This window comes from Populus trichocarpa, chromosome 6, assembly GCF_000002775.5.
Source record: "Populus trichocarpa isolate Nisqually-1 chromosome 6, P.trichocarpa_v4.1, whole genome shotgun sequence".
NCBI lineage: Eukaryota > Viridiplantae > Streptophyta > Magnoliopsida > Malpighiales > Salicaceae > Populus > Populus trichocarpa.
This window is the reverse complement of record NC_037290.2, coordinates 9553344-9569598: the sequence shown is the minus strand read 5'-3', so window position 1 is coordinate 9569598 and position 16255 is coordinate 9553344. Positions and strand designations below refer to the sequence as shown.

The 16255-nt window shown below is 32.9% G+C and overlaps 1 protein-coding gene and 1 long non-coding RNA gene across 3 annotated transcripts in view; both read left to right on the top strand.

Annotated features, from left to right (window-relative positions):
* Positions 1-1690: 1690 nt before the first annotated feature.
* LOC127905459 (uncharacterized) lies at positions 1691-3053 on the top strand. Its single transcript, XR_008059443.1, has 2 exons — positions 1691-1991; positions 2802-3053. It is a non-coding gene; the product is annotated as an uncharacterized LOC127905459 (long non-coding RNA).
* Positions 3054-9753: 6700 nt separating this feature from the next.
* LOC18100118 (protein SHOOT GRAVITROPISM 6) overlaps positions 9754-16255 on the top strand; it is a 29259-nt gene continuing 22757 nt past the window's right edge. For both annotated transcript variants that reach the window (XM_024603312.2, XM_024603311.2), the window contains exons 1-9: positions 9754-9915; positions 9986-10076; positions 10168-10222; positions 10321-10452; positions 11509-11580; positions 11678-11768; positions 11886-11981; positions 12930-13008; positions 13093-13156. In XM_024603312.2, coding sequence (XP_024459080.2) covers positions 9876-9915; positions 9986-10076; positions 10168-10222; positions 10321-10452; positions 11509-11580; positions 11678-11768; positions 11886-11981; positions 12930-13008; positions 13093-13156 — 720 coding nt within the window. In that variant the 5' untranslated portion in view covers positions 9754-9875. The remainder of the gene's footprint in view (positions 9916-9985; positions 10077-10167; positions 10223-10320; positions 10453-11508; positions 11581-11677; positions 11769-11885; positions 11982-12929; positions 13009-13092; positions 13157-16255) is intronic.

The window sequence follows — 16255 nt, the reverse complement described above, 5'->3', positions numbered from 1 at the left end:
CACACCTCCACTTAATGCTTAGCAAAAAAAATTTAACAAGAATAATTTTGTTATCACACTTCTAATTGACAATATCCTATATCTAGATAAACAGTAAAACAGCATAAGTTGTTAGAGAGTGTTTGAAAACACGGGTCATTCCGTGTTTTAAAAAAGTTCAATTTTTATTTAATTTTTTGCTAAAATTTTATTTTGTATATTTTGAATCATTTTGATGCGCTGATCTTAAAAATAATTTTTAAAAAATAAAAAAATATCATTTTAATATATTTCAGCATGAAAAACACTTTAAAAAACACTAACAGCGACTCTCAAATATGCCAACATCTCACTCTTTTGAATTTCAAATATGCCAACATCTCACTCTTTTGAATTCAAACCATCACTCCGTACTCTTGTTTTATAAGGCCTACAAAGACAGAAGTATGAAAAATGGAGGAATATGTGTGTGTGTGTGTGTGTGGAAATAAAGAATCGAAGAGGGTCTATCCGACTTTCACCATACTATTATTATTATAGAATACTAAAAGGTAAAAGGTGTGGATGAATTATTATAGATTGACACTTTTCGTATACTCAAAAAATACTGTGTATTTACTTTTTATATTCTAATAATTCAATTTAGTCCTCAAAATCCTTTTTTGAATGATTTGATCCTGATTTAAACCCAATTACTTTTAATTTCTTAGACAATGATAAAATTAGAAGAAAATTGTGAAATGAAAACGGTGTCAATCATTGATTGTATACAAGAGATTTTACAAAAAATATACTTAGATTCTCAATCTTTAAAAATAACAATATTTATTAGATTTAAATCCCATTAGATTTTCAAATTTCACTTTTGATATAAAAGTTTTTTTAAATTATTTTTAGTTCCTAGCTAGACAAAAAAGATAAAAATGAGTGCCGGATTCCTATGATAAAAACAAAATCACCATTAACACCATTTTTAACTACAGAAATGATTTTTCTTGATATTCATGGTTTTTATTTTTAACTACTAAAATAATTTTTGTTGGCATTCATAGTTTCCATATAATAAAAAAGAATTTGATAGTGTTTTTAAAACCTCAAATTTGCCTAAAAAAATTGCAAGAAGCTGCACGGTGCATTCATTCACGGTAAAAACACCAAATTGGTAATTTAAAATATCAGCAATGTCTATCGTGGTTTTTTGGTGGAAAAAAAATCACCAATAGAGCATATGTAGGCGCAATATCACATATGATGTAAAGAGTGTTTGGAAACACGAGCTAATTCATATTTTAAAAAAGATTAATTTTTTTTGTTAAAAATTATTTTTTTATATTTTGAATCGTTTTAATACGCTAATTTTAAAAATAATTTTTTAAAAATAAAAAAATATCATTTTGATGCATTTCAGCATAAAAAAATATTTTGAAAAGCAACCGTAACCGCACTCCCAAACAAGCCCTACTGGAGGACTGTGAGCATGGTTGTTAAAAACGAGTTTTCACTCGTAAAATCGACGATTTTACGAGTTAAAAAACATAAAACGTGTAAAATCGGGTTTAAAACTCGAAAACCAGTAAAATCGGTCAAACCCGGTCAAACTCGCATAAAATCGGGTCAACCCGTAAAAAACGTTAAAAGCGTATCGATTTCACGATTTCACGTGAAATTGAAATTTAAAAGAGTTTGTCACTTGTCATGCTGAATTGTTGATTGTTGTGCCTATGCTGACTCATCACTCCCTTCTCCCAATTCCCAGTGCCCACTCCCCACTCCCCACCCGTGACCCGACACTCCACAGTCCACCCTTCATCCCTTCCCCTTTCACTTTCCCCTTTACCCTTTCCACTCTCCACTCTCCACTCTCCACTCTCCATCAGATTAAGATTAAGAAATCGGTTGATTCGGTTCCGCTCTCCACTGAGTCCACTCACCAGCAGCGCTGTCTCCAGTCTCCACTCTCTCAGCTGGTTTTGCTTGCTATCGAGATCCGGAGCGTTCTTGGCGAGACGAAGGTAAGAATTTATTCCCAAGCTTTGTTTTTTCTGTCTCGTCTGGTATGTGAATAATGGTGGTGATTCTGGTGAAAGTTTTAGTGTTGGGTTCCTGCAGCATGTTAATAATCTAGAATCTAGATGTTGTGATTTATGGACAATGAAACGGGGGAAAATTGCATAACTCTCTCTGTAGCCTGCATATTTGATTTTTGACTGTCTCGATCATCCCTTCGTTCTTCTAGGTTTCTTCGTTCTCCTTGGTCTTTTTTTTTTTTTTGTCTCTGCTCTCTCTGTTTTTGTTTGGTTGGTTCCTCTATTTTTAATTATGTCTTCATCCTCTGTGTTTATTCATCCCTTGTTCTGAAAACACGCATAATGATTCGACTCTCCTTTTGCTTGCTGAGCTTCTCAATGAGTTCTTTGCAGTTTGCTCGAACTGTACTCCACTCACAAATATATATCCCTTCATATTTTTTTCATCAAAATGCATGTTTATATTCTTACATAGTAACATATAAATTTTGATTTCCAGTTTATTTTTAGTTGTGCTATTGAGAATAAAAAAAAATTACATAAGCCTGTGAAACAATATTATAATTACATTGTTAGCAATGGATAACAGACAAAAATTATTTTAAGATTAGAGAATTGATTCTTGACTTAATCTACATCTTAAGTAAAGTATCTGGGTATTTTGTGTTTATCTTTTACTATTAATTGGTTTGCTTCTGTTCTGGTAAGTCCAAATATTGTGCACCTTTATGTTTTGCTTGCTTAAACTCTGCCTCTAGGCAAGTTCATATTTCTATGTTTACTTTATATGTGCAGTCGTGAAGAATTGATGGTAATGATTTTGATGAAGGTTTTTGGAATAATGAGGAAGATAAAGTCAACGAGGGTGTGTTTAGTTTACATGACATATCAACAGATTATTTATTTGTTTTAGGTTTGTTAACTTTTAGTTAATGAAAGTCTATGGACATGTATGAATTTTTATTTGAATTATGTATTTTAAGGTATTTGGATATTTGTATTGTTTATTTCATTTTTATTTTAATGGTGTTATATTATTATTTACTACTTGACTGATCTTGCAATTTAGTTAAAATATTTTACTTGCGATTTTACGATTTTAGTTAAAAAAATTTACTTGAGATTTTACGATTTTTAGTTAAAATTTTTTACTTGCGATTTTACGATTTTACGATTCGAGTTTACGATTCGAGTTTATAGTGTATGTTCCGTGTCGTGTCAAAAAAGCGTTTTTGACAACCTTGACTGTGAGCCTAATTAATACATACAAGCCTTCAAGTTCAAGCAATGACGTGGTTTGGCCCACACTAACTATTTAACACTAGGCTGGTGGCCAACTCTATTCAGGGACTCGCATTACGTCGTAATTTAATTTTTTTATATAAAAAATATGAATAACAAATTAAGATTTAAAAGTGTTAAATTTATCTATAACACTAGATTCAAGAAAGTATTGGGTCTGATTGCAATGTCAGATTCAGATTCAAGAGTCTTGAGCTAGGCAGAGCTGCAACACCTAAAAAACTTGGAACCGACGCCCCTATCAACCTAAGCAACTTGGGTTCACCCCTTTCCAGCCTCAAGTTACTTGTGTTTGGAAGGGGATGTCAGACCCAAGTTAATAACGAAAGTAGTAATAATAATAATTGATTTTACCCTTCAAATCAAATCTATATTTTTTTCGATAGTAATAATATTTATTTCAAATTTAATAATTTTTATAATATCAATAATAATATTAAATTTTTCTGACCCAAGTTTTATAGTTTTTAATCGCTTCAAATAAAATTTATAGTTTTTCTTTGATAATAATAATATTTTTTAAAATTTATTAATAATAATAATAAACTCATCTAACCCAAGTTCTTATAGTTTTTAATCCCTTCAAATCAAATTTATAATTTTTCTTCAATATTAATAATATTTTAACGTGCGGTTCTGCTATCCAGGCACGTAGGTATGGCCCTTGCGCCTAGGATCTGGCTGACATGTTTGACTCTAGTATCAGGTGTCTGTCAACCATGCTATTCCTCAGCGCCAGACCCCTAAAAATCTGAATTGTTCCAAACCATCCTTTCAATGCTAAATGTATCACATAGAAAAGACAATCTCACCCTCAATTGCAGCCTAACAAGTTTTTTTTGCAAGGACAACCACTTCATCACACTACTCCAATCCATAGTGTTTTGTGTTTTGGTGAATAATATAAGGGTGAACAGTGAAAACTTCATACCATTTAGCTTTTGTTATAATGTGATATGCTGCCGTTGAATAATTTTATTGTTTAGAAAAAATAAATGTGTAGACTTTTTCAATGCATTTTTTTTTCATTAAAAAATTCTTAATAAAAAATTAAAAAGCTTGTGCATACATCTAATTAAAAAAAATTAAGAGATAGATGTAAATCAAGATATTTGATCTCACAAAAATGGTCATTTATCTAGCTGTGTTTAATAACTTTATTTCTTTAAATAAATTTTTTATTTAATCAAATGATTATCCATGCCACTAAAATGTAAAAAAGTTATTAACAATAACTAAAGACTACACTACAAAATAAAAATATAGATGTAGATCAAGATATTTGATATCGCAACACGGGTCATGTATCCAGTTGTGTCTAATAGCTTCGTATCGTAGAATAAATCCTTCATTTAATCAAATGATTATAGAATTGGCCCACACTACGTCACGGGTTAGAGCAAAAATGATTTTGAACATAAAAACAGTTTAGGAGTCAATAACATGTTTCCTAAAAAATGGATTTAAACAATGAATTCAAAATCAACTACAAACTAGACAATGACTTTATCTAATATTGAGATATAAACATATTGGATTTACCTGAGTCAACTTGAGTTGGCCTGTGAAACCCGCAAGAATAATCTTGCAAAAAACAAATCAAGAAGCTTAGTCTCTAGTTAACTTAATATTGAATGACAAAATTGGTAAAATGCAACACTAAATTAAAAAACAACAACTCAAGTAAATTCGAGTCAACTAACCAAACTTATGACACAGTTCATACACGTCACCAAAATCAATATATTTCTTATCGTAAATATTATTTCCATTGAATTAAACGACAATAAAGCATTTTAGATTTTTTTTATATGAAATATTTTTTAAAAGAAAAAAAAACTAGGCATGTGGGCTGAGATAGCTAAAATAGATCATTGATAACAAAAAGTGAAATTGTATTTTATTTAGTTTTAAGTTAAAAAAAATGTATTATCGATTACAAAAGGTGAAGTTTTATTTTAAATTGTGGGAAAAAATGCATAAGACAACAAAAAAGAAAAAAAATAGCCTGGCAGTTTGGCTTCACCAGTCAAACATGCGATCCAGGTCATAGACTCAATCGGGTTCAATAATTTTTTTCTTCTTAAATTTATTTTTAACCTAAATAAAAATTGAAAAAAAAAATAAAAAAAATAACTCATGCATGCAAGCCTGTGGGTTAACGCGATTGAGCCTTCGAAAGGAAGAGCCCAGGCCCGTGTGCCTTTATTTTTTTCTTTTAAAGGGGCGAACAACCTATTTTTTTTTAAAAAAAAAAGAGCAAACAACATGTCATCTGTTAACCCAGATTGCTGGTGGCTAGAAAATTAGGGCAATTGATTTTTTTGCTTGAAAAACCTAATTTTTAAGTTCCCAAAAATGCATTCTCAACACCTTTAGAACACTTAGAAATCAATTCTGAAGTCGTGCAAAAACCTGAGATCAAACCTGGTTAATTTGTCTTCCTCAACTTAGTTCTAGTTTTCAGGTAACATTGAGGCTCTAAATAATAACTAGGAAACTCATTTCATTGCAGGAAAACTGTGGACACCGAGAACAACTATTTCGATGATCAAAAGTGGCATGAGCGATGACTGTCTCTCAATGTCAGAATCTGACAATCTCTCTCTTCTCTTTAAAAAAAATCTTTACACCAAAACTAGATTGCAAAACAATTGAGGAACTAGATGGGTATAACCTGTAAAGTTAGAGGAATCAACTGAGCTTTTTGCAAGAACTTTGAACCCCCTGTTCGTTTTCAACACTCTTTCCACATTGGTCCTCCTTTCAATCTTGTTTTTTGTCAACAAATTTGAATTAATTCTCTTTTAATTTTGTCATGAAACAATGCAAAAGCTCAAAAAATGAAGTTTGAGGACCAAAATAATTTTCTTAAAACTATTAAGTCCATTTGACAGACTCCACTGCGCAAATGTCCATAGTTATTCTCCCACGCATTTTAGTGTTTTCTATAATTTTTCCTGGTTATAGTACCCCTTCACTCTATAAACGCAGTAGAGTTGCTGGTTATAATCTTTTGCTCCTTATAAATTGCATAGGAAAAAACTTCTTTTTATTTTTCATGACGATTCATGTATTTTAATTTTTTATTGGTTTGTTAATAACGAGGGGAGATGATTAACATAGTACTCAATAGGCAAACAAGTAGAAGCAGATTATAGTGTTTGTTTTTGTGTTATAACATGCTTTTCAAAGTGTTTTTTAAATTATTTTTTGATATAAATATTTTTAGTGCTTTTAGAAGATTTTTGTGTGTTGGTGTCCAAAAAAATAAAAAAAACTTTATTTTTGTTGAGACAAAACCAAACACATATGAAGCATTAGAAATTTACTGTTGAGACGTGTCAAGAAGCTAGATATGGTCAATTGTTTGTTAATGATAGCTTTTACAGATTATGAATAGCATAATCCATGATTATATCTCACTAGGAATGAGCTCACACTATGTTGTGGGCCACATGCGAATTGGGTCATGAGTCAGGACCCATTAGACTTGGATCCTGAACACGACCCATTATTATTGGTTCGTGGCACAGGACCCAAGCGAATTGGGTCCTGACAACGACCCATTACCACTGGGTCCTGACGCGACGCAGTTGCACTTGCAGGACAACCCAAATGCTAGGTCTCACCACGTGGTGCACAGGTCTGGTTGGGCGCTCTTGGTAAGCCAGCGTCACGTGACGCTCGGGTCTAACCCAGCGCAAGGGCAGGCAGCCCAGGCGCCAGGTGTCCCCACGTGGTGGTGCAGGTCTGGCTCACGCCCAAGGCAAGGCAAGCCAGCCCCAACGCCACATGGAGCTCGGTTTGACTTAGCGCAAGGGTAGGGCAGCCTAAACGCCATAAATATTATTATTTTTATTATAAGTGAAGGTATTAATATTAAAAATAATATTATTTGTGTTATAAATATTATTATTTCTATTATAGTTCAAAGCATTAATATCAAAAATATTATTATTTGTGGTATGAATATTATTATTTGCGGTACAAATATTTTTATTATAATTGAAAGTAATAATATTTATTTTTATTGTAATTCAAAGTATTAATATACAAAATATTGTTATTTGTGGTACAAAGATTATTATTTTTATTATCATTGAAATATTAATATTAAAAATAGTATTATTTGTGATATAAATATTATTATTTGCGATTCAAATGTTTTTTTTTGTTATTATAATTGAAAGCATTAATATGAAAAATAGAATTATTTATGTTCTGAACATTATGATTTTTATTATAATTCAAAGTATTAATATCAACAATACTATTATTTGGGGTATAAATATTATCATTTTTATTACAATTGAACTAATAATATTTAGAACACAAATTATAATATGTTTGATATTAATGCTTTCAACTATAATAAAATATAATAATATTTATAAGAGAAATAATTATATTTAAAAACCCAAAACCCAATAGCCCCGGGTCCTGACAAAGGACCCACGAAAATTGGGTCCTGATGCAGGACCAATTAGCCCTGGGCACAGGGCAAGCCAGCCCCATCGCCACGTCGGGTCTAACCCAGCGCAAGGGCAGGTCAACCCAAGTGCCAGGTGTTCCCACGTGGGGGCGCGGGCCTGGCTGACACCCAAGGCAGCCCCATCAAAACTTGAAGTGATTATTTTCTCTCTAATCATTTCTTCAATGCCAAATACATCTCAGTGAAAAAGACAACCCCACCAATCCATAATGTTTCAAGTTTAGGTAAATAGTAAGAGAGGCACCAAATTTTTTAGTATATTATATAATATAATTTTTGTTATGTTACTATGTATTTTAGTTGTCTGTCCTTTTTCTATTTTTCTCTCTTAAATATTCTCTCTTTAATGGAACAAAAAGTTTACATACGTGCAATGTTATGTTTTTTTTTTTAAAATCGAAATGCGTGTCTTTGATAAATGGTGGCGTAGAGGTCAAACCGAATTTAAAAAAAAAACTAGTAACTGTTCACATCAAGAACAAACAGTGAACATTACTAAACTAGTTATATCACCTGTGCTACACCGCATGTTATATATTTTTATTTTTTATAATTTTTTTTTTTGTATATATAGGTTTTTTTAATGTATTTTTTTAATTTTAAAAAATTAAGTGTAAATTAAAAAATTTATGTATACATGTAGTCAAATAAATTGAGAATTATATGTGCTAATAAATAAATAAAAAACCATCAACGACACCTAAATATAAAACTTAAAAAAATCAAGAGATATATATAAATTAAGATATTTAATATCGCAAGATGAGACATTTACTTGACCATATTTGCTAATTTTTGTTTATTAAAATGTTTTTTTATTTAATGAAACAATAATAAAAATAAAAAACATATTAAATTGATTGAATAAAATAAAAAAAAATAATATAAAAAACTAAACATATTAGAAATATTATCTGAAAAATAAATATTTTTTATTTTCAATATTATAGTTCATCCATACAAAAGATAAAAAAAATCAATAATGAATTAGAAAAACCCCTTCGAAATTAAACACATAACCAAAAAATCATCATCATTTAAAAAAATGCTCTCTAAACAAAATAAAAGAGAGAAGTGATAATAATGTAAATATAGTTAAGTTTTATTTTTTAAAAATAAAAAATAAAAAATAAGCATTGATTGAAATAAAATTATAGGAAAAAAAAGGACCAGATGTTGTTGGGTTTGACAAGCTAGGCACTCTCGTTTGGTCCATTTCATTAGGGCCCACGCGCGACCAAGCCCTTTATTTTAACTGTATCAGGGGTGAAAGACATGTCGTTTGCTCCAATTTCTTTTGAAAATCAAAACCCGTATCTTAACCTATTTTTGACCAAAAACACTTTAAAAACCATGATAAATCTATCTATGACCTCAAAAAACTCGAAAAATTGCCTAAAAAACCGAACTCAACCCAAATTCAAAAATCAACTCGAGCTCGTATATATTTTTTCATGAATTTTTAAGGTAAAAAAACACCTAATATAAGCTTCCATACCATTTAGATTATAGGTAATAAATAATAATTATATGTTGAAAATTAACCTTGAACTTTTTTTGTGCTCTGCATAAATAAATGTACTTGGAACAGTGATTTTTCTTTATCTCTCGCTCCTTATTTCACCAACAATGAGATTCCCAGGAAACTCATATACCTCTCTCATCTTGTTTAGCAATAACATTTTAATTCTCTTTCTGCTTGCTTGTTCATAGGAGAGGGAAAAAATAGCTCTCTTTCTCTCTCTCTCTCTCTCAAATATATCTCCCACCAATTAAAGATGTTAGCATATCTAACTCAAAGTCAAATATCTTCTAAATAGGGCTAGAAATTTTCTATAATTACCAAGAAAATATAAAAATAAAAATTTAACTTGCGATGTATTCAAGCAGTCCCTGGTTTGGGCTGGGCTGGAAATGGCTAGAAACTTTTTAAGAGTTAAATTGGTTCACATGGGCTGGTCCCTGCTCCATTACCGACAAGTCTTCTTTTTATCTTAATAGCTTCCTCCCTCTCAAGCTTCACTGTTTTGAATCTTTTGATCTGCGATTTTCTTCCAACTCTTCCTTCCTTGATGGCTTCTTCAAGCTCCGGAAACTCAATAGCTGCATCAGGTAGGAACTCAATTACCTTCTTTAACCATTTCAATTCACCAATTTCTCAATTGTTGAGTTTGTTTTGCAGAGGCTGTTCAGGTTTTGGTCTCTTCTCTGGCAGATGAATCCCCCACTGTTCGACAATCCTCCATGGCTTCTCTGAAGGACATCGCTAGCTTGTAATTCATTGCCCTCTCTCTCTCTCCGTAACAATAATAATGTCTGTGTATTTATCAATTGAGATATTTATGTTGATGAGTCCAATTCTAGGAATCCGCTTCTGGTTCTTGATTGTTGCTATACGGTTTCTCGAGGCGGACGTCGAGTACGAATCCTGCTATTCTCTTTCTTTTTTAAATCTGAAATTAATTTAGAATTTGGACCGTCTAATTCTTTTATTTGTTTATTTATTTCTCTTATCAGCGATTTGGGAACATGGCTGGGGTGTTTCAAGTGATGGCACTGGGAGTTAGTGCATTAAACGAAGGAGATGTTGATCCTTCTTTCATGGCAAAGCTTGCAAAGATTGCCACCACAGAAATGATCTCGTCTAAGGTGCATTACTTTGTGCTTATGGTTTTCGTTTCTCATTGCTTAGTTGGTGACACTTCTTGGACTTAATAATTTTTTACTGTGTTTTTGTTTGTACATTATTTGTTTACTTTGTAAACTGTACAAAGTGAAGTCCCAGGAGCATGAAAATTGATGGTACATCTTGGTGTTGAATTGAATTACCAGTTTTGTGGCTGAGTAGACATGTTTAGAAGTTCAAATCCGCCTAAAAAGGGGATTGAATGGTTTCTTTTACTCACCAAAAACAAAAGCAAAGAGAGTGTTGTCAGTGCGTTAGTACAATTACAATCAGATAATCAGCAGTGATTGATGGGTGAACTATAATAAGCATATCTATGTTCAAAGTCTCTCTCTCTCTTTTTAATTAAGATCAGTGCATGTCATCACCAAAACTGGCAAAGATGTTTCTTAATTAATTTCAATAAGCATAAATATTACTGTTAAACACTTGAGAGTTGAGACCATTCGACTTTCTTAACTAATTAATTTGTTAAGGAGTGATGGCTGGTTTGCTTCCTTCTGCTGTTCTATGATGTCCGAGAGGAATTAAAAAACATGTGAATGAATAATTATACATAATACATCCTTAGCAGCTTGTTTCCTATGGGGAAAAGATGTTCTTTTATCAATAATGTTTGGAAATGAATTTTATTGATATTGCTTTTGGATTAATGTTTGGATTAGTTTGGGAAGTAAATTGTTTATGCAATTGCTCTATCAGCTGGGCCGGCTGTCTTCAAGTATCCCTTCTCCCTCTCTCCCATTAAGAGGTGAGGATGATGCTTTGGATCCTTGAACCCATAGGCATGTTTCCTCGAGTTTGTTGGTGACTTGGTGTTTCATTTTGTTAATTATTCCTTGTATCTACAATCACAATACATTCACGTGTGACCTCTTGTAATAATTTGGATCATGTCACTTTGGCATTTTGGGGTTCGTTGCTGTCAATTTTTTGACCTTGTATTTTTATTATGCATCACTTGTTCAACAAATGGAAAATCCACATAACATGCTTTATTATTTTTCTTATTGAGATAGGAACTAAATGCTGACTGGCAAAGGGCTGCAGCAGGCCTATTGGTTTCAATTGGTTCCCATTTGCCTGACCTTGTAAGTTTCTTGCTTTTGTTGCCGAGTCTTAATTTTCTTTTCCCTTTTGTCCTTCTTTTGATGTTCTTTGATAATTGTTGCTCACTTGATTTGGCAGATGATAGAAGAAATTTTTCTTCATTTGTCAGGGCCGAGTTCAGCTTTGCCAGCTATGGTTCAAATACTCGCAGACTTTGCTTCGGCTAATGGTTACTTATCTAACATAATGCACCTTGAAGTTTGGTTTAGCTTTCTAGGTTGCTTTTGGCGATTGCAGTTTGGCTAAATAAACTGAAGTGTGTGTTGTTTTTTTCAATTCATTGAAGCTATACAGTTCATTCCACGACTGAAAGGTGTGCTTTCCAGAGTTTTACCTATTCTTGGAAATGTGCGAGATGTCCATCGGCCAATATTTGCAAATGGTATGGCCATTTTAAGTGATTTCTTAGGGTCCTTTAGAAGCAAGTTGAAACTATCTAATGCCAGGATCAAAGAGTTTATGAGAATCACCTCATATCCTGGCATAAGGTTTGTTGTTAGGTATTTGAATTGGATTGCTGTTTGTTTATTCCTTCATTTCTCTTTACAAATTTAGGTTCCACTTCTAATATTTCCTGGATTAGTGGGATAGGATTGGACTGCAAACCATATTTGACTAAGAGTGTGTTTGAGAGTGTTTTTGCTTCTGATTTTGGATGCTTTTCAAAAGTGTTTTTGACTTCAAAAAACATCAAATTGATGTTTTTTTAGTGCTTTCTAATGGTTTTGATGTGCTGATGTCAAAAATTTTAAAAAAAATTTGAAAAAATTCATTTTGTTGTATTTTTAAGTGAAAAGTTATTTTGAAAAGTATACTGCACCACAATCTCAAATACACAGTAATGCTAATATAAAGCATTGGACAATTTACATTTATTAGGTCAAATTGATATGATAGCACAATTTCATCATTTTTGTTGGGTTTAGTGAAGTTAGTTTGGTTGTTTATGAAATGTGAACAGAGAATGGAAATTTTGCTGCGGCGGCCTTTTTATTTAGTTCTGTTTGCTCAGTCTTCAAAAAAATAAAGGAAATATCCTTTATGTTTTTTAATTAATTTCATAATTTTTTGTCTCATCATTGCACCCATTTTCATCGTCAAATATGATGAGCAACGAGGCTTAAAATAAAAGAAGAAATGCTGATGTGAATGGGTATGTTGGATTTACTAGCTAGAGTGACTGATTGAGTCTGATGAAGTATCCTTTGCTAAGCTTGAACTTACATCTTATGCTTTCCTTTAGGGTGTGCTCTGTTTTTATTGTTTTGTATTCTCTCCTGATCTGATTGTAAATACCCTGCTGCTTATGTTGTATTCTGTTCTTTTGTAGCATTTAGATGTTGGTGTCAGGCTGCTTGGCAATATAACATGGATTTCCCCTCACTTTCTCCTCTTGATGCTGATGTCATGTAAGATCATGATCCCATTTATTGTTTTTTTTCCCCAACACATTCTCACAACATTATGTCTAAGAAAATTGTCATTTAGTGCAGGTCGTTTTTAAATTCTGCCTTTGAGCTTTTATTGAGAGTATGGGCAACTTCAAAGGATCTTAAGGTTTGTAAAATATTCCTTTCATATTATAACATTTTTCATTTGGGTTACGGCCTGCAGGGGCACCTTTTATTGCAGTAAATGCACCTTTAGCATTATATCGACAATTATTTCACCTTGTATCCAGTCAGTTATCTTCCATTGAACAAAACATGTCTTATCATGCTTAAGCTGAGGCTAGTAATACTTATCCTCCAAAGCTGACACTGTTTTATCTTTTCCTTCATGACCCTTTAAGTACCATGCAAGTCTCGAATCAATTTCTTGCGTAGGGATGTGTAGGGGATACACAATCAATTACCTTTCATTAAGTAACCATCATGTATATGAAAATCTCAATCAGCTTGACCATTAGAACGCTTCTCCTATATCTTCTGAAAATCAACATCTTCAGTGTACAACTCCTTCAAACACTAAAACCCAAAATCTTGCTATGAAAAGTGATTAGTAGGGCAACTCGCATACTCATTACATCAACCACCTTGTTCTGAACTTTGGCTTTGTGCTTTAGACTAAAATTGAACTTCTGAAGGAGTGTAATCCACCTGGCCATCTTATCTGTATTGATTTTCTTCTAACTATTCAAGGACTTCGAACCTTCATGATCTAAATATAAGACAAAATCTCTATTAATCAAATAATGCTCTCAAATTCTCAAAGCCCTTACCACAACATAGAGTTCTTTATCATAGGTAGTCTACTTCAAGCAAGCTTCATTCAACTTCTCACTGAAAAAAGGCTATAGGACGTTTCTCTTGGGAAACAACTCCTCCAATATCCACTCCACAAGCATGACACTCAACCTCAAATAACTTGTCAAAGTTGGGTAAAGCAAGCATTGGAGCATTACATAACTTCTCTTATATCAAGGCAAAACTTTGTTCTTCTTTCTCACCCCACTTAAACTTTCCTTTCTTCAAACATTCGGTGATTGGTACCACAATACTACTAAAATTCCGAATAAATCTCCTATAAAAAGTAGTCAAGCCATGAATTCTCCACACATCGCTAATTATATGAGGCATGGGCCAATCACAAATTTCCCTCACTTTCTCCTCGTCAATTCCAACTCCATCAACTCTACAACAAAACCCAAGATAAAAAGTTTGCTGGTCATTAAGCTACACTTCAGTTTCATATATAACTTGTTTTTCAACAATACCTTCAGAGCACTCCTTAAGTGCTCAATATGATTTGTTTCACTACGACTAAACACAAGAATATCATCAAAATAAACCACAACAAATTTATTTATGAAAGGTCGCAAAACCTGATTCATCATTTTCATGAATGTGCTCGGTGCATTCGTCAACTCAAATGACATGACTAACCACTCACACAAGACACAACCCATTCTTTGTCTTGAAAGTCTTTTTCCACTTATCCTTTAGTCGAATTTGAATTTGATGGTACCCACTCCTCAATTCAATCTTGGAAAAGACTGCTGCACCGCACAATGGATCTAGCATGTCATCTAATTGTGGAATTGGAAACTTGTATCCTACAATGATTTTATTGATGACTTTATTGATGATGCGATTATCAACACACACACACCTACCATCCTTTGTGTTAATAAAGCAAGGACATCGCATGGACTTAAGCTCTCTTGAATCATCTCTTTCTTCAACAATTCTTCTATTTTTTCTCTTAAGATCTCCCTTTTTTTTTTGCCTCATTCTGTAATGTGGTAAATTCAAAAGACTAGCCCCTAGTATCAAGTCAATCTTGTGTTGAATATCATGCATAAGAGGTGACTCATCCGGTAGCTTATCTGGAATAACTTCTTGAAACTCTTGCAAAAGAGGCTTAACAATTTCAGGGACCTCAACTGCCTTGTCAGCTTCTTCGAAAAGCAAGGACTTCACAATTAAAGAATGTACTTTCTTTGTCTCCTTTAAATCTGTTTTAATTTCTGACAAAGATTGAGTAATAGTAAGAAATGCCTTTCCTCTAGCTTTTCAGGCTTTTGATTGAGAATTCTCCTTCAGAGGCATCAAAGTAAAATTAATCCCATCCTTAACAAACTTATAGATGTTTTCCCGTCCTCTATGCCATGCATTTACATCTTACTGTCATGACCCACCAAACAAGCATTCATGTCAACTACATCACAATAAACTTCATCCTTATACTTGTTTATGGAAAAAAGAAACTTTACATATTTCAGTTACTATTATCTTTGGTATCTTTTTAATTCAACTTATAGTGTAAGGTTCAAGATGTTTCTTAATATTCAAACCAAATTTAACATAGCTACTGCTATCAATAATAAGGTCAAAAAGTTATTGGTTTACCGTGCACTTGGTACGGAAAAGCTTATGTTGTTGTGTCTCATCACGATCTTTTGATGTGAGCAGCAAACGTCTCATCATATAGGCCTGACCATCATCATCCTCATTCTCACCCTCACCATTGGGTTCACAACACTCCTCACGATACAATTCTGTACCTTTTCTACACTCTTCATTCTCACATTCAACCATGTTCACATGCCTTCTTTGAGGCCATACATTGGATCTATACCCTTCCTGATTGCATCTATAACACTTTATTGGAGGCGGCTTGGCATGAGGATCATCTCCTTTCTGGTTATCCATGTTAGGAATTGCTTGAGGCTTATTTTTATTATAGCTAGAGCCAACAATAGCTTACTTGGATTGACTGTTTGGCTGTGGTAGCTTACCCTTTTTGACAGGTGTAAGTCGAGGCTCTATGGTAGAAACCTTTCTTTGACAATCAAATCTTGTATTGGTTTTATCTTGCATCAACATCTCTGCCTTCAAAGCTATATTTTATGCCTTGATAACGTTTAATAGCATCCAAAGCCCAATTCTATCTCTAATGGCTGGTTTCGGTCACTCAACATATCTAGCAACTTGTTGCCCATCAGTTTCATGCAGATTATTTGACTTAGCTAAGTGCTAAAATTCTGCTGTATATTAATGCATGATTTGAGAATCTTGGGAACACCTCTGATACTTATGGAACAAAAGCTGATCATAATTAGGGGGTAAAAATCTACCTCTCAACAATTGCGTCATCCGCTCCCATGTCTCAATAGGTCTTCAACCTTCTCGTCTCATAGTCTTTAATAGCCTA